The following is a 22,076-nucleotide window of genomic DNA, read 5'->3' on the forward strand; positions in this document are numbered from 1 at the left end:
AAGATGAGCTAAAATAAGCAAAAATCTAAATGTTTCTTATTTTTATTTTGGACATTTTAGTAGCGAATATATATCTGTCTAGTCATTTTAAGCTCTAGTTAATTTTATTTGGAAAAAAATTGAGTGAGTGGGGGCCTTAAAATATTGTTGTGGGCAACTAGGAGGCCTTGACGTGAAAAAGTTTGGGAACCACTGCTGTACTGTATATATAAACAGTTATAAATAATCAGTGTAGCTTTTGTATTCAGGATTCAATTCTTTGATAAGATTGCTAGGATAAGATTACACCAGACACAACATTTTCAACTCTATCACAGAAACATTTTTACAATAACCTAAAAAAAATTACAAAAATATATTTTTAAAAAGTTTTAAAAATAAAATTCGTGATTATCTACTGTTTACAAATAACTAAATAAATATAATAACTAAATTCTAAATCATCTTGAATAATTCAGATACTAAATTATTTGTAAATTTGACAAAATTGCGTAATTGTAATCACTGTACAAAAACACTGTTCCAACTTAATAAAGTAAGTTACCTGGTTGCTTAAAAGTTTTGAGTTAATTCAACCCAAAAATACGTAAAAAGTTATAGTAAAAAAGTTGTCAAAAATGTGTCAACTAATATTTTTTAAGTTGAATTAACTCAACATTTAAAGGCAAACAGGTAACCTTTTTTTTACTTTTTATTATTCGTCATCCCACACTGTAAAAACGCAGCATTTTTTGTCAAATCAATATATATTTTTATATAACTTTAACTTAAGAATAAGTTATGTCAGCTTATCCCATTAAAATAGTATGTTGAATTGACTTACAAAACCAAGTTGTTTTAACTTCATGCTGCATTTTTTTACAGTGATAACATAAATCAAAGACTGTAAAGAATTCTGCAGTATCGTTTTTTAACACAACAATACTAAAGACAAAAATGGCTCCACAATTGATAATTGATATTTAAACACCATGACATAATTATTTACCATTCTAAATATGAAACACTTAAAGTTTTCTCTATGATAATACAGAATAATTTCCTCATTGTGAGGAAACTCCAAATAATTTCTGTCATTTCAAACAGTCCATTTAAAATATTGATGAGTTTCTCAATTTTTTCAAGAGATTGTCAGGTAAAAATATAAATAAACAGCATAGACTTCATTATTCGTTCTTTCAGGATGTATGGCCGCTCATTTGAAAGTCTTCAGGATTATGAGAAGTACATCTAAACCTTGTGAAATGTAGCTTCCCGTTCCTGTCAAAAAAGAAACATGTTTTGCATTAATGTTTGCAATATTTACTGTATAGGAATCTGTACGTTTAAAGCGCTTTATCATAAATTACATCTAGCTATAACCCATCGCTTTACCTTGGACGACATTTAATAACTGTTTGTATTCATTTTTGATGGATGGATGTGCTTTTTTAGCTGTAAAATTTGGGCACTATCAAATACCATTATGAAGCTGAACAGAGCCAGGATATTATTTAAAATAACTCAGACTGTGTTTGACTGAAAGAAGAAAGTCGTTTACTGATGGCTTGAGGGAGATTAAAATATGGGCTCATTTTCTTTTTTAACTACAATTTAACAAATATCACAACGTAATGGATAGACTGCTATAAATAAACAACAATACTGACAGTTTATAAACTTAAACACAAGGTAATGTGATGTGATCTTACCTCACTGAAAGTTATTATAACCATATAAATCTTCTCATGGTGAACTCGACAGGCCTGGTATGGTGGTCTGCTCTCGCTCTCTACAAATAAAGACAACATGTAGGCTAAACTGAGTGAAGCTCAGATATCAAATGATGAAAACATACCAGGTGATAATATCACCTAATAAGTCACATATATCACAAGAACAAAAGAAGGTCTGAAGGATCGCTGTAAAGAAAAAGAGAAAGTTAAAAGCGTCTTGTCTGCAAACCATTTGGTTTGTGCTGAAAATGATACAAAAAGTCTTTGAGTTCCTTATGCAAGGTCCTGTTTTATTTTATTTTAGGGGGTCAGAACATAAAAAACAGATCTATTTTGATTTACATTTCTTAAAAATAATTGCAAGGCAGCAAAAGTAGTTATTGGTAAAATGATAAAACAAAAAGAGAAAGTGAAGAGGTGTGCCTTTTTGTGAAAAGAAAAAAAAGTATTTTACAGCTGCCTTGCAAACACATAAAACACTCATAATCTTTACAAATGTTAATAAAGGATGACAAGCCTGGAATTTAGTCTCAGTCTGTCAGACTCTCAGGAAAAAATATATTTACAAAATATTTTTAGTTTAATAATTTGGGTTGGAATGACACTGAGAAATGAGATGAGAAGTGTACTCGCAACAGAATGACATAAAGAATAGACAGAAAAGTTTTCAGATATTGGATAAAATAAAAATAAAATAAAAATCAGCTGCAATATGATCTCATCAAAATATTTTTTATGTAAAGTGTGGTTTTACTCAAATAATATCAGGACTTAATCATAAATTATTTACGTATGAACAACTTTAGCGATGCACCAGTACAAATTTGAACGTATTCTTATTTATTAATATTACAATCGTGGCATTAGTGTTTTGATTCTAATTGCATTAAAATTAAATTGCATTTAATTGTCATATTGATGAATTTTTTTGTCATATTTATTAAAGGCAGTTTACTTGTCTACCAAATGAAATAGTATAAACTACACTTTAAAAACTTTAAAACTGAATGTCAACAAAACTTCAATTTTATTAATTTGCTATAATCCACATCTTTAAAGGTGCCATAGAATAAAAACAGTATTTAGAATAAAACTGTATTTATCTTGGCATTGCTTATTAAGTAAGTGTTGCAATAGGCTACAGCTGTTAAAGCAGTGGTGCCTCACATATACAATAATTGTTTTACCTTGATTATCTTGTTTTTTTAATTGTTTGAATCACAAATTTTAATTGATAATCAAAAACAATGAATTGCACAGCCCTAGTTAGCCATGGATTGTATTAGTGACTCAAAATATTTATTAAATGCTATATTGTTACTAAAATTTTTATTTCCCTACACATTTTGTTTCTATCACGTTGCAGAATATAAAAATAATACATTACGTATTTCTGTAAAAAATGGGTTTAGGTTTGGGGTACGGTGGTAACATTTGTCGACAACATCGTTCAGGGGAATTTATACACATCACTGAAAAAATGATTCATTCAATTTAATATTTTTTTTTTAAGGTAAGTGGTTGCAATAAATTTATTTAAGCTACATTTAAACAAAAGTTTTTTGTTTTGTTTTGCCTTTCTAATTTTTTTTGTTTAAATGTAGCTTAAATAAATTGATTGCAACCACTTACCTTAAAAAAATTGACTGTAAATTGACTGTAAAAATTCTTCTGCAGTCAAAATTATTTTAATGATAATCGACAGCATGAGTAAACTGGAATTGAATCCAGAAGCACAAATAAAGACTAATAAATAGATATTGTATATTCATTTAAATATACTATTATTGTGTTTCTTGTACATCTAAAAATCTCAAATGTCAAATGTTATTTGTTAATGTTTTTATTGATCTGTGTATGTGCTATCTTATCTTTGTTATCTTAAAGGCGCTCTAAGCGAATAATGTGCGACGTCACTTCCTGTTGATGTTTGAACTGTTTTCAAACAGACAGAGCGTAGCTAACTCCTCCCCCTCCCCCTCCCTTCCGTGCTTTCATGAACGCGCCCAACCCCCACCCCCAAATCCTTCTTGTCGTTTATTGGCTGGAATACTTTGTTTTGTTTTGTGCTGGCTAGGTTTGGCCATTTGTTGATATTGCCGTTTGTGAAGCCTGGGCTGTCTACAGAGATCGCGTTTTTTTACAGTTTGATCAGCGGACAGGCAGCAAGCAGATAGTGAGGAGATGTTTCCGGTATGTAACAAAAAATGTTTTATGGTCTAAAACGCTTCAATTCGCTTAGAGCACCTTTAATTGACACAACAGATGATCTAACCGCAATAGTATTTAAACAAGCGGACGAAAAAAGACCTGCTTACACTAGAGTTAGTGTCTTTCTGGTCCGTACACAATTCCTGCACAAAGATAACAAGATAGTAATGATGGCATATTGAAAGGTCAGGCCAACCACGAGGAACACTAGAGAAAGAAAAGGGTCTAGAGGAACGGAGACCAGCTCTGCACATCTCTCCCCGATAAAGTGCCAGAATTTACCTACGGCACATCTAAAAGGGTCAAGAGACACAGTTAGAACATGAACTGTACAATACAGCTGCTATTCTTCACCGTAACCACCAAAACACTGTAACATCCCAGTTTTACAAATGTCGAAACTCTGAAGGGTACACAAGCAAAATTTAACGTTTGCCAAAATTCATAAGCTCTGTTTCTTAAACTACTGAGCTGCCAACATCAGTAGCTGCCTTTTTACCAGTCATCAAACCTACACGTGATAGCCAATTGCGTTTATGCAAGACCGGAAAACAGAGGAGCATAAAATGAAGGAAAGATTAATCATCACGGTGGGTAACACTAGAGCAACCGTTAGCGCAACCAAACCAGCGTTCATTAGCTGTCCAAACAAAAGCCTTGTTGTGATCTGTTCCACTTTGATTAGCTGTTGCCACTATGACGATCGGCTAAGAGCCACGCTTCACACAAATGTGCAGTACACGTACTATATGCATTGTGTGAAACTGAACTTAGCAGTTATGTGTCTGAAACTGCCGAAGCTAGCATCTATTTACACATATATCTATGGTCTGAGGTGGTGCAAAGAGTGGAGGCGGGGACTAATTTGCATATTCGTAGATTTGCGTAATGCGTATACTAAATGAGGCAAGGGTGTAGAGTTGCATTCAAGTGGTTTTAAAGCATGAAGAAATTACTGTGACAGGTAAAACTTTTATATATTATTATGATGCTCAAAGATGAGTTTTAACTGCTAACATTATTGACTACAGGGAGACTTTAAAATGCCCAACATATGTAGCTCCACACAAAAAACTCCTCTCACATCATTTTCAGTACAGGCAACACATAAGAGTAAAATACTCTAATAAGCATAAGCATTAACAGGATAAAATGCAATATTTTAATTCAGTGGCTTTTATTGATAATTCGCTTAGCATTTTTTAATAAGCTTGCTACAGTGCATTCTGGGACTTATACTATAGAGCAGTGGTTTTCAATCTTGTCCTAGGGGACCCACTGCCCTGCACATTTTGCATGTCTCCCTTATCTAACACACCTGATTCAGATCATCAGCTCATTAAGGGAGAGATCCATGAACAGAACTGGGTGTGTCAGTTAAGGGAGACATACAAAATATGCAGAGCTGTGGGTCCCCTAGGACAAGATTGAAAACCACTGCTATAGAGTATATACTATATATACTATATAGTATGTTAAAATCAGTTTGCGAGGTGGGTAATATTCTCGAATTCATAGTATTCAAAAAGCAGTAGCCAAAAAGTTGAGGGATGACTTACTACTTTGTCAAGTATTTTGAAGTGTGCATTCGATAGACAATTTCCTATCCCGTGAGTCTCCGGGAGAGGAAGGCCAAAGAAAAAGATGAATTAAGGTGTTGTCATATTCAAATTTGTCGGAAAGTGCTACTCTATTAAAAAAATTAAACGGGTAAGGGAAACTCCACTTTTTTTGAAAATAGGCTCATTTTCCAGCTCCCCTAGAGTTAAACGTTTGATTTTTACCATTATGGAATCCATTCAGCTGATCTCCGGGTCTAGCGGTAGCAATTTTAGCATAGCTTAGCATAATCCATTGAATCTGATTAGTCCATTAGCATCGCGCTCAAAAATAACCAAAGAGTTTTGATATTTTCCTATTTTAAACTTGACTCTTCTGTAGTTTCATCGTGTACTAAGACCGACGGAAAATTAAAAGTTTTGATTTTCTAGGCCGATATGGCTATGAACTATACTCTTATTCTGGTGTAATAATCAAGGACTTTACTGCCATACCATGGCTGCAGCAGGCGCAATGATATTACGCAGTGCCCAAAAACAGCCCCCTGCTATTGAAAGTTGGGGACTATTTTCGGGCGCTGCGTAATATCATTACTCCTGCTGAAAATATCTAAATTCTTTTTACATTTTTGAGCGCAATGGTCTTCTTCTTCCTTTACGCCATTCCAGCATCTACGGCTATATTCATGGCTAGAACAAGTTAATCCATACACAAGTTTTATCCAGACAAGATGATCCATACACAGGTTGGGGTAGGGACAATTTGGCATCTCCAATCTGCCTAACTTGCAAGTTTTTGGCCTGTTGGAGGAAACGGGAGTACCTAGAGTAAACCTACGCTGACACAGGGAGAACAAGCAAACTTCACACAGAAGTGTGAAGGGCTCGAACCGGGGACCTTCTTGCTGTGAGGCAACAGTGCTACCCACTGAGCCACCGTGCCACCCCATGTTAATGGTCCAATCAGATTCAATGAATTATGCTAAGCTATGCTAAAAGTGGTACCGCCAGACCCGAAGATTGGCTAAATGAATTCCAAAATGGTAAAAAACAAACATGCCCCTTTGGGGTTAAATTGTGATGTTTAACATCATCCAGGCTCAATTGTTGTTACGACGCCGTTTGTTACGTGAAGTATCAACATGGTGGATGTAGTACACCAGCATTTCATTCACACTACCCATATTCATACTACATAGAACAGATTATTTTAACAGTCGAAGAGACGGTACTTCAATTAATCCAGTATTCATGTCACAGTATGTGATTTCGGAGGCTTACATTTTTTGAGATACAATATAGACAGCTCACAGAGTTTTAGAAACAGAGCTTGAGTTGCAAACGTGATCGTTTATCGGTTGAGGTTAAAACATCAGTCAACTCAAATGTCAAACTGGCATTTAGATTATAGTGTGTCATAACTGTTCACATCTATCATGGGTTGTTTGCTGTGGTACCTGCAAGCGGCACCATGCCCTGGCACAATCTCACATTCTCCTCCATTGAGACAGAAATCAAGTTGGACAACACAGAGACTCTGACATGTCGATCCGTCCAGCGACACATAGCCTGGGTCACACAAACACTGAGCCTCCTTCGTACGGTGGTTCACCTTGCATTTGGAAAACTGGTTGCAGGCAAGAAACTTGCAGGGGTCTGCTTCATCCGCTACAAATGAACAAATAATTTTAATCTCAGTTTCACCCATTCTGTTCTGGAAAGCCTCTAATGTAGTCTGCATTGAATAAACGTGGTCAACAAACGCATGTTTTTAAAGCCCTGTGCGCCTGTGACTCTCACCTGGTTCTATGTCTAAAGAATGGCTGTCGATCTTTATGTCCAGACGTTTGGATGCAGCATCACAGAATTCCTCCAAGACACACTGGACAGCCCGAGTGATGTTGTATGGCACAGACTTGGCGAACTTCATCTTGCTGTTGACCACCACGCTTCCATTTCTGAAGTTGAGGATCTCTAACTGCTTAAAGCCGGTTAGGTTAGACTGAAGATACGGTAGTAGCTGTCCACAGAGAAGACAAAAGCTTAGATTCTGCATGTACACCTTTTAAAAACATGTCAAAGAAGTGAACTCACCAATTCGACAAATCTGTTTTCCAATGATCTGTATTCTGTAGAGCTCTTATTGAAAAGATCTTCAGAGAATAGCATGTTCGTGACACGAAGGCTAAAAAACACAACCAGCTCTTTTCCTTTGTTAGCTGTGGTCATTGAAGGAGTTGTCAAATACTTCAGTGACGGTGCCTTTGTTGTCACCAACAGATGTCCATCATCTGGGAAAGAATATCTACTGTCGTAACTTAAGAAATCAACGGTCTCTGCACTTACTACATCCATTTGGTCTAGCTCAGTGGCTGGATCTTTAAAATGTATAGATGGGTTCTCAGTTTCCACATTTTGCACTTTGACATTGTCCAGATCCACAGGAACAGTGCTATGGACAACAGATGATAGTACTCTTCCGGTTGGCGAATCATATTCCTTTTTCCCAGGTGTTGATACATCTGTGAAAACTACTGTATAAAGTCCAGGGTCTGCAGTTAAAGTTGTCGAGGGTGGATCAGTAGCAGGTGTCTTTACAGTCTCTATGTTATGTACTACAGGGCCAGCCTCTGTTTGTGTGTCTTCCGGCTTCTCACTTTCTCCAACAGGTAGGTCTTTATCTTTCTTCAAATCAGGTAGTGACTCTGTTACGTTAAATTGACCATCAGGCAGAGTCTGTTCTGATACTACGGTCTTGTCCTCCACTAATGGTTTCTCAAGAGCTTCCTCAATAACCTCAGGTTTGGATAGTTGGTCCTCAAGCCCAGTGTCTTCCACGTGTTCTGTTGTAGTATTGTCCAACCCTGGTTGAACACTTACAGCTGGCACATAGGACAGATTATCATTTTCTTTAGGTTGGTAATAGTCAAACTGCTCAACAGGGTAAGTCACTGACAATGAAATCCCTAGTGGTTCAATCTCTACAGGAGGTACTTGTGGACCTTCAGTAGAAGATTCAGGGACATCACTTGCCATCCCCACATCAGGTCTTTTAGTGTTGATGTTTTCCCTAGAAGGTCCATCAGCATCTGTCGGAAGTTCCACCACATCACCCTCTTCATCTTTAGGTCCTATTAATTGAGTTTTCTCTTCCGTTACTCTTGTCGGAACAACATCTTTTTGCTCTACTTGTACATCTTCATCATTTTCCATAATTTCTTCTTTTGATAATTCTGTAAACACCTCTTTGTCTGATTCTGCTACCTTTTTGTTTGTTTTGTTACCTTCTGCAATCGTATCTCTCTCAACGGTTACCACAGTCACTTGTTCAAATCCAGTTACCTCATCAGGCTCAACCTTCACCTTGAGTATTGCAACATCAGACGTAGTCTCTTCTGATGGTTCGCTCAGCACCACTTCAGTGCCCTCTTCATCCCCTTCCCTCATCCCAGTATTTACTGGTGGCACCTCTGGAATTTCATTAGAATCTGTCGCTTCGGATGTGAAATCATTTAGTTCGGTTGCTGGTTGTAGGGTGATGCTGGAGTCAGATGTGACAGGCAACTCAGTCCTCAGATTAACCATGGTTGCAGAGGTGAACATAATGCTGGTGGTGGTCATTGGATTAAATATATTTTCATCTTCAGGTATAGTGTTTACATTAAAGTCACTTTCTGAGGAAGGTTTCGGTGTGGTGTCAACCTGTTCATCACTTGGCACCAATGAGACATTATCTTTATCAGTAATAGTTGATTTGCTGTCGTCTTCACTAGCAGCTTTATCTGGATGATTTTCTTTTATGAGTTCACTTGTTTTACTTTGAACAGTTTCAAGCGTGTGTATAATGACTGCTTCATTCTCAGGTTCCGCCATTGGTTTCATTGTTGTGGTTATGGGGAAACTTGCAGCAGTTCTTAAATCCAGAGTATCCGATGAAACCTCAGTATGTTCGGTTGGAGAACGAAGGTCCTTATGTGGATCTAGATCAGGGGACTACAAATGAACAGGTGTACTATTATTTTACTGATTTTTGTTTAATAGAAATGAAAAGAGATGATGGTAATGTTATTACATAATGTATTAGCAAACCAGAGAACTTATTGTCACCTCAGTTATGACGTCTTCAGAAATTGTGGTGAGGGACATCATTGTTGTGAGATGTTTTCTTCCTGATAAGGAGAGAAAGCACAACAGACAGTGTTCATATCTTTAACTTCTACACGGTAATGACTCATGACGAAAGAGTGATGTTTTTGAATATTGTGACATCTTAATCCTTTACCTGTGTCGAAGGTCAGTGAGTTAAGATCAAGAAGAGATGCTTTTTTACTCAAAGCTTTAATTATGTTATCCTTCAAACTTGGTCCAGGAGATGAGACAACTGTGCCGGTATCCAAACTCTTTGCGGCAATGTTTGCTGGAATGGCCTCAAATACCACTGTGTAGACCACTGATATTCCTCCAGACCTGAAAATACAATAAAGGTGATGTGTGTGAAGACGTCACATGGTCAGAAAATTAAACAGATATATTTTTTACTTTTACCTCTCAGGTGCTTCTGTCTCACTAAACAAGAAAACAAGAGAAACAAAGAAATTAGAACAAAGGGCTTAGATGTTTAAGGGCTTTAAATTATGTTTGCATGTGGACCTACCTAATCCTTAACACCTGTACCTCAATAAATCCAGGTAGGTCGTCAAAAACATGTTGCATCTGCAAAACACCCAAGTCTACAGTTTAAGTTTAATACAATATATGGACACGTGTGTAGAATCAGGCCAGCTTCAGGTTAAACACAGGCCCTTATGTGATCATGTGTCTGTACCCCTAACCTGCTTGATTCCTTAACAACACTGATTCAAGGTGATTGTTTGGCTATTTTCAAATACCTGTTCCTGGAGATGTCGTGACAGATCGTGATATTGAGGTGAATCTGTGTCTCTCAGTATCTCTTGGTACCCAGAATCCATCAGGGTAATGCTGAACTCAATGACCTGATGAACTGGATGCTCTGGAACTACATTTGGAAGATCCGACCCCTGTAGAAGCAACAGAGAAACCACTTAAAAGATTCATAAAGTATAGAGATGCACCGATATATCCAGCCTGATCTCACGAGAATTCGTACATATTTTCCGAGTTGGTTAATTCGTATGAATTCATGAAAAACTTATGATTCTCATAAAAAACAACAACAACGAAACATTTTACGAACAAATTTGTGTGTAGAAATGCTTAATGAATGAGAACTATTACGTTTTTCTTATCACATGTATAAATTCTACAAAATGTCATGTTATCAGTCTACAATTACTCACCGCCCTTACTTATGATGTTATATAATGATTATGAACACAGCAATTTAATAAACAAAAATCTTGCTTTTGATTTTTGTATTGGCACAAATCGTGGTCCAATCATGTACACTACCTGTAAGACAGTAGCTGTGTCTGTAGAAGTGTGTATAGTAGATTTAGTCGAATCAAAAGTAGATTCAGTAGTAGGTTCAGGAATAGATTCAGGTTCAGTAAAAGATTCAGTAGTTGATTGATTAGATGATTCAGTAGGTTCAGTGGTTGATTCATAAATAGATTTAGTAGGTTCAGTAGTAGATTTAGTTGTTTCAGTAGCAGATTCAGTTGATTTAGTATTAGATTCAATAGTAGGTTTCGTAGTAGATTCAGTATTGGATTCAGTAGGTTCAGCAGTGGATTCATTAGTAGATTCTGTAAGTTCAGCAGTAGATTCAGTGGTTGATTCAGTTTTAGATTCAGTAGTAGGTTTAGTGGTAAACTGAGTAGATTCAGTGGTTGATTCAGTAGCAGATTCAGCAGGTTCAGCAGTGGATTCAATGGTTGATTCAGTTGTTGATTCTGTAAGTTCAGCAGATGATTCAGTGGTTGATTCAGTAGCAGATTGAGCAGATGATTTAGTGGATGATTCATTAGTAGATTCTGTAAGTTCAGCAGATGATTCAGTGGTTGATTCACTGGTTGATTCAGTAGGTTCAGCAGTGGATTTAGTGGTTGATTCATTGGTAGATTCTGTAAGTTCAGCAGTGGATTCAGTGGTTGATTTACTTGTTGATTCATTAGGAGATTCTGTAAGTTCAGTAGTAGTTGATTCAGATGTGGAAGCAGATTTAACTATTTCTGCTTCAGTCTGGGCTTTTTCTGAACCTAAATTGTAAAAGACTCAGGTCAGTTTTACTGAAATACTAACACATCCAAAGACCAAAAACTTTTTTATACCTTCTGTTTCTGGTGCTTCATCTGTTTCTGGCTTTTCGTGTACTTTTCTATAAATATAATAAGATATATTATGCATCAGTAAGTTTAAATATTAATCCTATTTTGTTATACATGTATTAAGAATATTAAATAGTAATGATTTAAGGTCCAGTCTTACTGTTCTTGCACTTTTTCATTATTTACATTCACCCTCTGTAATGCAAAAGAAGTATATAAGACAAAACCAAACCATATGTCAGCCATCAAATTTGTTTTCAATATTAGCATTTAGCTTTTTTAGGATTTGTATAGTGTAATACTGTATGATGCTTGATTCATTTACCCTGTAGACCATGTCAATGTGTTCTTGAGAACTGCTAAAGTTTGTAGCCAGATCTGAGATGCACAAGGACTCGTGCTGGCATATGTGGACCCATTTCTGGTACTCTGAACTGCTGGGAATTCTGTCCAGAAAGATCCGGAAAGCCTCCCATACAGCCTCCTGGCAAACTGACAAAGTTAATGAATAAATGTGCTGAATCTCACTAAATTTATGTGAGTTTAAATAAATAATTTTCATTTTTTGGTATTGGTTACTGGTAATTAAAATTTTCTTGACTATAAACACACTGCATTAATGTCTTTCGAGTTGTAAAATAATAGGAACACTAAAGGAAAACACCACCGTTTCTTCCTCAACTTTTTTTAATGTGTGCACTTAATCTTTGTACAGCACGTCGTGAATGTGTTAGCATTTAGCCTAGCACCATTTATTCCTTAGGATCCAAACAGGGATGAATTTAGAAGCCACCACACACTTCCATGTTTTTCCCAATTAAAGACTGTTACATGAGTAGTTACAAGAATAAGAGTAAACTATTTTTTAAGCGGTAAAAAAAATGAAGTGTTTGGTGGCTTCTAAATTCATCCCTGTTTGGATCCTAAGGAATGAATGGGGCTAGGCTAAATGCTAAGAAATACACAACGCACTGTACAAAGATTAAGTGCATGTGTTGAAAAAAGATAGGCATGTATTAATTTGTCTAAGTTGAGGTAAGAACATAGTAAAATTTTGAAAAACTGTGGTGTTTTCCTTTAATAATAATAATAAAAATAAAAATAATAAAGTCACAACAAAAAACATTTTAACGTAAGCAGATGTTTGGTTACCTCTCAGTGTGTAGTATGCTTTGTGACTTGCTATAACCTCTCTCACTGTTTCCTGTGGACAAACTTTCACCTCAGAATGAAAGAAATCCGACCTTTTGACTCGATGTTGTTCCATTTCAAATAAAGTCCTCATCCCAGAATTTTGCTTTGGCAGGCTTGGTACGTTTGTTGGGTTGAGTATTTCTTAAAAAATATAAATGAATAAAAACAATCATTTGATATTTACAATTAAGGTCAATAGATTGCAGAGATCATTCAGGGATATCTTTCTGCAGAAATACTTTTTAGGATGTTGACTATCAGTGCTTTAAAGAGATAACATTGTAAAGTTTACTTCCATAGTAGGAATAATAATATGATCGAATTCAAAGGTTACTGTCAACTGTGTGCTTACCATCATTTATCAAAATATCTTCTTCATCATTTATCACAATACTTCTAAAATATTTGTTTTCCTACTGTGGAAGTCAATGGGTACCATCAACTGTGTGCTTACCATCATTTATCACAATACTTTCATAATATTTGTTTTCTTACTATAAAGGTCAATAGTTACAATCAGCTGTGTGCTTACCATCATTTATCAAAATAACTTCTATATCACTTATCACAATTCTTTCATGATATTTGTTTTCCTACTATGGAAGTCAATGGTTACAATCAGCTTTGTGCTTACCATCATTTATCAAAATATAGTCAAGGAACACGATCTTAATATCCTGATGATGTACTGGCATAAATGAAAAATCAATAATTTTGACCCATACAATGTATTATTTGTTATTGCTAAAAATCTAGCCCTGCGATTGGTTTTGTGGTCCAGGGTCATAAATGGTTCTTCTACGGCATCACTGTGATTTTAAGAGTGTATGTCACATTCACCGTATTCAGGTCATCCTTTTATACATAAATAACAGTAGTAAATGGATACTACTCTTAAACTATTTCCTTGTGTTTGAAAGTCTTACCTTTAATGCCTGTGACAGGCAGAATAAAGATGCATAGCGTGAAGAGTCCACATTTTAAAGACATGGTGAATTGAAGCCGTACATCCAACCCCATCCTTTATTTACACAGCACAAGAAGTTCAGGTTCTGAGTCCGTTTTCTTGGATATATCCATCAGAAGCTGGACAAGCCATTACAGTCCCAGATTTAAGGAGTCAAGTAATTTAAAATGGAAAAGAAAAAATTGATAATAAACAAAATTTTTCTCAGGTCTCACAGACCACAAACAGTGAATGAAAAACTTAGAATCAAGTGATGGTAGTCCAGGAGTAAAGACGTGTGTGATAGATTACGTACAGGTAGTTAAAAAAGCAAGCTCTGTTTCGGGAATAATCTGATTATCTGATGCTCAGACATAATCCCGTTTTACCCGTGGGTCCACCCACCTCATCCAATTAGAGGCTTTTCCATTCAAGCATCTGTCAGTCTCAGACCCGTCACCTCTTCTGTCCTGACATGTGCCCAAAACACACACTGTCTGACCTCAGAAAGCATAGTCTCCTCAACGCTGGAATCAAACCTCCAGCTGTTTAAGGGCACCTGTGTACAGATCTGTGTATAATTATTGGGTTTTCAGTTGTGTGTGCTATTTAAAGATATCCATTACCTGTCATGTATGTCTAAAGCCTGCTGAGACTGACTGCTGCTGAACTATGACCTCTGTGATAAGGATGAGTAGAAAGTTAGAGTATTTACAGCCGCCATTGACAGTCAAAAGGCTTGGACTAAAAATAATAAAGCCCTTTTGGCATCACATGAATTAAAGATCCCAGCAGCTTTTTACATGTAAGTCCATCCCAAATACAACAACATGCAACATGCAATCAGTTTTTCTGATCAAGAAACTCCTTTTCACTGTTTAAAAGACAATGAAATATTTTAAAATAACAGTATTATTATAATATTACAATATAGTTCAGGTATAATATGGTCAAGTCAATAAATATGCACGTTTATAAAAAGCATGATTTGACACACAAAGCTAAATGTTTGACATAAAAAATATTTCGTTATTTTCCTTATTTGCAAATTTGGACAAACTTAGCAGCGGTGTGTTACGCAAACTCTTTGATTGTTTAGCGGTGGAGATTAACAGGAACCAACCAGGTTATGTCATAAGACGAGGATTTCAACGTGACTCTGACCCAGACTCCACAGCTCCATTGACTTTAATTGGCTCTAACTCTCATATGTCCACATCCATCAACATATCCATCTGTTTTCCCAGTTTGAAAATAATATACAGCAGTGGTTCTCAAACTGGGGGCCCTGAGATGCTGCTGGGGGCCCCCGTTTTTATAAAAGAAATTAATTTATCATAAATTCTTTGTACTTAAATCTCAGAAAAATAATGCTACAACACTACACTAGACTACATTTAATAATTTAATATGTTTTGTTTAATTAAAATGTTCAGTTTTACAATGTTTTATGCCATACATTTTCTTTGGGGGGCCACAAAAGGAGGCACCGTATTCAGTGGGGGCCGCATGCTGAAAAGTTTGAGAACCACTGATATACCGTATTATACACTATACATTTTAAGGTTTAAAGCTAATTTAACGGCAATGTTTTATGATCTTAAAAGGTCAGATAAACAGTTCATTTAAATGTAAATGTATTTTAAACAAGAATATTATTTTCTATACTGTATGAATGCACTTTTTGGAATATGCATGAATGTATATGAACTAATTGACCTGTTTAAGCATGCATCATAACCATTTAACCTAAAAAAATAAAAATAATAATGTTGCTAATAAATAGTACTACAGTATTCATTATATAATGTGTGTGTTTACCATCAACAGTTTGACAGGGAGTTTATGAAGTATAACAGCGCCATCTTTAAACCTCCTGTAAACCTTATTGCTTCTAGTCAATAGTAGATTAGTGGTGAAACGTCTCGATTGTTTACTAAAATGTTTAATCGTGTGTTTATTCATAGCACGGTGTCTGGCCATCATCTCCCTCTGCTCGGGCAATACCAGCTGTCTGGTCAATAACTTCACAACATTCAAAAACATCCTCAATAAATTCTGAATTAGAAAAGAAATAAAGTTGATACAGATCAGAGTCTGATACAGAGATCTCCGTGGCGTACTCTCGAGTCGCTCTCGCGGTACTTTGATGTCATATTCTGGTGTGTCTGCGCAACGCTGCGCAACGCCGTTTGAGATGACGAGCGGAAGACGATAATTGTTGTTAATTAGTGGCGATTTAATGAAAACGAGTTGACAAAGTCAATAGATTTTCTGGAAGCATGTATTTATTTGACAAATCCGAAAAGAAGATACAACGGGAATATATATTGAATTGATTTTCCGACGATTACTGAAGGATGGAGAAAAAATCTACCTCATGTCATGACGGTAAATGAAGTCAGATGATTTACACATAATAATATAAAAACTCGGACAAGACGTAACCTCATTAATAACAAACTAAACTGTGCTCATTCTCATTCTTGTGTATATTTGTTGAAATGCATGAATTCTGGACTTGATAAAATACCACAGTTTTAAACTCTAATGCTAAACACAATCGATTAGTAGGCTACCACTAAAAAAAACTAGTAAATTGTTGCATATTAAAGAATATTATAGTAATCATACTATAGTACAGACTAATTACTGCAAGTTAGTATTCCGTAGTGTTGTTATCTATAGTAAATGAGTAAACTGTTGATAAACATGTAAATTATGTAGTGTAATATTTATTATGGGAAGGTTTATCTAGGAATATTACTACAGTTTATTACACCATATAATATAATATTATTTTAGGGTGACCCAAAACAGCACGGATCTGTTGAATGCTGTATTTTGATTGGTTGAAAAATTTTCCATGGGTATGCATTATTTCCGATAACCGCACACCTAACACCTGTCTTCAAATAGGCACCAGAGAAATGTTTGTGGTAACTGTGGTATAAGCAGAATAATTGACTCCAATTCTTCGCGTCGTGCCGCATTACCACCTTGGGTGTGCATTATTTTCTTATAATTCAATGGCCTGTCGTCAATTACTCCTTACATTTTATCTGACCTTTGTTTTGCATTTATTTGAAAGAGAACAAACACATCCAATACAATATAACAATAGGTGTACTGCAGTGTTTTTATGTGTTATAAATCTAGCTATTTGTGTTTTATTGTCTCTTTAGGAGCGGTGAGCTGGTACGTTCAAGTGTGCAGATTGGCTGTGGCTGTGGCCATTATTAAGACCAAACCATCAGAAGGTGTCAGGCAGTTCACTCAATCTTTGGCCAAAACACTCAAACAGCAGGACGAAGGCTGGAAATCTAAAGCTTGTGATCTTCATAAAGATGTTCTGCGATTGAGACAAGAGCTGCTGATCTCACGTTTACTACTGAAGGCTGGGAGCCGTGCCACCGGCGCCGGGACACCAAATGGTAACTTCTCACTACAGTATATGCTTCATGCTGGAAATACCAGCATGTGTGAGATTTTAATTTACATCTGGAGAACAGAGTTTTCTTTCCTGTGACACATTGGGGTGGTTTTCTCAGACCGGAGCTGTCTTGATTTAAAAACACCTTTCACTCGCATATCTTAACATATAACCCTTTTTTAAAGGACACATATTATGCCCATCTTTACAATATGTAATACAAGTCTCAGATGCGTCCAGACTTTTTCTGTGAAGTTTTAGCTCAAAATACCCCACAGATAATTTAATATACCATGTCCAAAATGTCTCTATTTGGGTCGGAGAAAAATCGTTTTATGTGTGTATCTTAAAATGCAAATGAGCTACAGCTCCTCACTCCCTTATCAAAAGAGATGCTTTGGTTAAAATAGATCTGATTTCATAAAGAAGCACAGAAAAAATAGCAGACAACGTCCAACTCAATGAAGGCAGAAACTATGGTAACTCAAGACAGGCAGCGGCCATGGGCGGGGCTTTAGCAGTGTGACATCACATTGCTAAGAGAATGAAAATGGCATGTACAGTCAAACTGCTTTGATTTAATGAGGATTACAAAAGAAGGGCTGAATAGATTTTTTTATTGTTGGGTGGTTGTGTTCACACACTGCCAACACACATTTATGCCCAAACACTAGGGCTGGGCAAAAAAATAGATTTTTCGATTAATCGTTTTTTTTAAAACGTTTTCGATTCAAAATCGATTCTCAAAGAGCAGAATCGATTTTTTTTTCTTTCATATTTAATTCAGCAAACATTGAACGTAAGATTAATCTAATTACTAGTCTTCTTCACTAGATGTCACCATCAAGTCAGAGGTATGGAAGCATTTTAGATTTCGCAAGCAAGACGACGACGACGACAATGTTGTGGCTTTTAATTTCTTTTTATTAATTACCCACTTGTAAACTGCTGTTCACTGTTCTTTTTTATTAATATAGTATTAAATCTATATTCATTTAGTTGAATTGAGAATAAAAAAACAGACCCGAGAACAGGAATCGAACATTGAACCGAGAATAGAAATCGAATTGATTTGATAGCTTGTGAATCGAAATTGAATCGATCTAGAACATCTGAATCGATACCCAGCCCTACCAAACAACTTGTAAATGTGGATTTTATAGAATAGGTGCACTTTAAGACTTGTTTTTTATAAACTACTTATGTCTTATATAGCTAAGGCTTAGTCCTGGATTAATCTAAACCTTGTCTGGGAAACCGCACCATTATGTTTATATAGGGGTCGATATAGATACATTTAGGTGCAGTTGTCACAGAAGGCAAATTTATTTGGATGAATCATATATGAAACATACAGTCATGGAAAAAACTAATAGACCACTTCAGTTTTGCCTTTAATCATCATTTCTACATGAAATGTGAGCATTTCTGTCTAGTGTCTGTTGAATTCAATGTAAAAGACAGAGAGCATAACAAAACAAATGATATGATTCCAAATCAGGGTTATTCCATAAAATATTAAATGCGGGGTGCATACACTCTGAAGATTTTTATATAATATAACTTATTAGTTTTACATAGGAATACTTTACCGTGACGATTATTGAGCAGTACTACCACGTGAAACTATTTATCACTAATAAACACCCAGTGTTGTTAGCATATAGCCCGCTAGCATCCACACGGTGGAGGCTGAAGCTAGCATTTTCCGATCTAATGGCGGATTCATCTGATATATGCTTTTCTGACCTATCCTCACCTGAGCGGGAAGCTGTGGAGGAGTTGTTTCCCGGTTTTAGCAGATCCAAGGCGAGGTACAGCGCCCACTTCACCCTGCCTTCCGACGTCCACAAGCGAGCAACAAACATGCATTCCACGCGATGCAGCTTCACGGACCGTGAACGACATGAAAGCGATCGGGAAGCTGTGGAGGAACCGCTGCCCGGCCTTCGCAGATTCGGCAAGCCAAACATCACCCTGGCCCCAGACGTTCGCAGGCGACCGAGGGGTGTCACAACCGAACACCCCACGCGATGCAGCTCCGGGGACCGCGTTCGGGTAAACGAAGACGCCATCGCCCAGCATGAAAGCGGTAAGACTCCGCTTGTTATTGTAACATGTACTACTTGCCACATGTATAGTTTAGCTTCTGCTGTTAGCATAGAGGGGTTTACATGCACTAAGTGTATTGAAGTATTAAGGTTAACTGAGAAGGTTGCTGAACTAGAATCGCGCATCCGAACGCTAGTTGAGGATAGCAAAACCGCTAATGTTACTGTCGCAAATAATCTATCGAGCGAAAAGACTAATGGCTCGGTTCCGACATCAGATGCTAATATAAATATTACAAATACTGTATCGAGCGCGCATAGTGTTTATCAAAATACACATGGCTCGGTTCCGTCATCAGAGTCAAGTCGGCGGTCAAACTGGGTGACTGTTCGGCGGCATAGTCATATAAGGCGTCCTTCTAAGACCCATAACGTAACGACAATTTCTAACAGATTCGATCCCCTAAGGAGTATACCAGCTGAAACACCTTTTAAAAGTGCCCTGGTCATTGGAGATTCTATACTCAGGAACACTAACATTGAGGCACCAAACACCATAGTCGACTGTATACCGGGAGCCAGAACGTCTGACATTAGATCCAAACTTAAAGTGCTGGCTAATGCTAAGCGGAAGTTTTCTAAGATTGTTATTCACGCCGGCACATATGACACTAGGCTCCGCCAGTCGGAAATCACCAAAGATAATATTAAGGAGATGTGTGAAATTGCAAAAACAATGTCAGACAATGTAATATGCTCTGGTCCCCTCCCCGCCTACCGGGGAGATGAAACACATAGTAGATTAGTGTCTCTCAATGGATGGATGTCAAAGTGGTGCCCTCAGCATAACGTAGGGTTTATAGACAATTGGAAGCATTTCTGGGGAAGACCATTTCTCCTAACCCGAGATGGCCTTCACCCGTCATCGGAAGGAAGTGCTATACTCACTAAAAATCTGATCAATAGTCTTAATTCTGATATAGTATGACTATCCAGGGCCCAGGTCAGGAAACAGACGGATCGGCTTAACCGTCCATCTGTTAGCTGCCGTGATATGTCAAGACCACTTATATCCCAGCACTTCGAGTCAATCTTACCGAAATATCAGCACATTTCAACTGTATCTGTTCCCCGAACAAATAAATACAGGGCACCGCTTGTTACATCTGGTACAAATCTGATTCAAATAAAATTAGAAAACAATACATTAACAGATGAATCTCGATTCTTAAAATTCGGCCTTCTTAACATTAGATCGCTTACCAATAAAGAACCTATTGTCAATGAAATAATTACAGACCAAAACTTAGATGTACTCTGTTTAACAGAAACCTGGCTTAAAGCAGACGACTACATTAGTTTAAATGAATCCACCCCACAAGACTATTATTATAAACACGAACCTCGATTAAAGGGGAGAGGGGGTGGTGTAGCTACAATATACAACACAATGTTTAAAGTAAACCAAAAATCTGAGCTAAAATTTAAATCATTTGAAGTAATGTTGTTAAATATGGAAATAACTGATCGTAACCACAAACAGCTTTCTTTTGCTTTAGCGACAATCTATAGACCACCGGGTCACCATGCAGATTTCCTTAATGAAATAGCAGATTTCCTATCTGAGCTTGTAGTCACTGTAGATAAAGCTCTTATTGTTGGTGATTTTAATGTCCATGTGGACAACCCAAAAGACGCATTAGGACGTGCGTTTATAGATGTTCTAAATTCTCTCAATATTAGACAAAACGTGACAGGGCCAACGCATACTCGTAATCACACATTAGACTTAATTCTGTCACTCGGACTCAATATTAATGACGTCGAAATATCACCTCAGAGTGATGCAGTTTCTGACCATTACCTTGTGTCATACACTGTACTTCTAGATAGGATCACTCAATCTACAACATGCTACCGACTAGCCAGAACAATAATTTCCACCACTAAAGATAGCTTTATTAGCACTCTTCCAGACCTGTCCCAAATGAAACATGTAGCAGATAACTGTGACGATCTAGATATTGAAATAGAAAACCTAAACAATGTCTGTTCTAACACATTGGATGCCGTTGCTCCCATTCGAAAAAAGAGATTCAAAGAAAAACCACCAGCTCCATGGTATGACCATCACACAGCAGCCCTTAAAAAGGCAGCTAGAAAAATGGAAAGAAATTATAGAAGCACAAAGTTAGAAGTATGGCGCGCAGCATGGAAACAGAGTGTTAAACACTACAGACAGGCTATTAAAACCGCCAGATCTACATATCTTAGCAAGCTTATAAATGAGAATCATAATAACCCTCGTTTCCTCTTTAGCACAGTTGCGAAACTGACTAGAAACAAAGAACAAACAGAAACCAATAGTAAACTTCAACACAATAGTAACGACTTCATGAACTTCTTTTCTAACAAAATTTCGGCTATTAGGGAAAACATCGTAGCTACCCAGGCAGCCACCACTCTACCCATTAGTTCACTTAACACTAGACTACCATACGAACATCTTGATTCATTTAAACCTACTACAATAGATGAGCTCTCTAAACTAGTCACATCATCCAAATCATCGTCCTGTATATTAGACCCCGTTCCCACAAAACTACTTAAAGAAGTATTCCCTGTAGTGTCAACCCCGGTTCTAAATATCTTTAACTCATCGCTAGAAATAGGATACGTTCCAACAGCTTTCAAACTAGCAGTTATTAAACCGCTGATT

General features: G+C 36.8%; 2 protein-coding genes across 2 annotated transcripts in view; one reads left to right on the forward strand and one right to left on the reverse strand.

The window, feature by feature from the left end:
* Positions 1-860: 860 nt before the first annotated feature.
* On the reverse strand, positions 861-14,163 carry impg1a (interphotoreceptor matrix proteoglycan 1a). The gene is made up of 18 exons (XM_065268849.2): positions 13,854-14,163; positions 12,886-13,068; positions 12,059-12,225; positions 11,894-11,928; positions 11,737-11,783; positions 11,638-11,664; positions 10,916-10,986; positions 10,375-10,524; positions 10,140-10,198; positions 10,031-10,051; positions 9,768-9,952; positions 9,593-9,654; positions 7,580-9,478; positions 7,286-7,505; positions 6,943-7,153; positions 4,034-4,219; positions 1,692-1,771; positions 861-1,260 (listed from the first exon to the last, which is right to left on the reverse strand). Exons 1-17 carry the CDS (start codon positions 13,945-13,947, stop codon positions 1,726-1,728), a joined length of 3,663 nt encoding a protein of 1,220 aa, XP_065124921.1. The 5' UTR covers positions 13,948-14,163; the 3' UTR covers positions 861-1,260; positions 1,692-1,725.
* Positions 14,164-16,233: 2,070 nt separating this feature from the next.
* mei4 (meiosis-specific, MEI4 homolog (S. cerevisiae)) overlaps positions 16,234-22,076 on the forward strand; it is a 35,126-nt gene continuing 29,283 nt past the window's right edge. Inside the window, exons 1-2 of the mRNA XM_065268880.1 lie at positions 16,234-16,264; positions 17,059-17,307. Of these exons, the coding sequence (XP_065124952.1) occupies positions 16,234-16,264; positions 17,059-17,307 (280 nt within the window). The remainder of the gene's footprint in view (positions 16,265-17,058; positions 17,308-22,076) is intronic.

The sequence above is a fragment of the Paramisgurnus dabryanus genome, chromosome 12 (assembly GCF_030506205.2).
Source record: "Paramisgurnus dabryanus chromosome 12, PD_genome_1.1, whole genome shotgun sequence".
NCBI lineage: Eukaryota > Metazoa > Chordata > Actinopteri > Cypriniformes > Cobitidae > Paramisgurnus > Paramisgurnus dabryanus.

Bases quoted from the DNA above. Each gene is read 5' to 3' on its own strand.
- impg1a (XM_065268849.2), bottom strand. From the start codon at position 13,947: ATGGGGTTGGATGTACGGCTTCAATTCACCATGTCTTTAAAATGTGGA. The intron at 10,987-11,637 runs AAATAGTTAAAT...TTCCTGAACCTA, and splicing joins AAAAGCCCAGACTGAAGCAG to CTACTGAATCTACTTTTGAT. The intron at 1,772-4,033 runs GTAAGCAGGTCT...CTTTATTTGTAG, and splicing joins AGAAAGACACTAACTCTAGT to AGAGCGAGAGCAGACCACCA.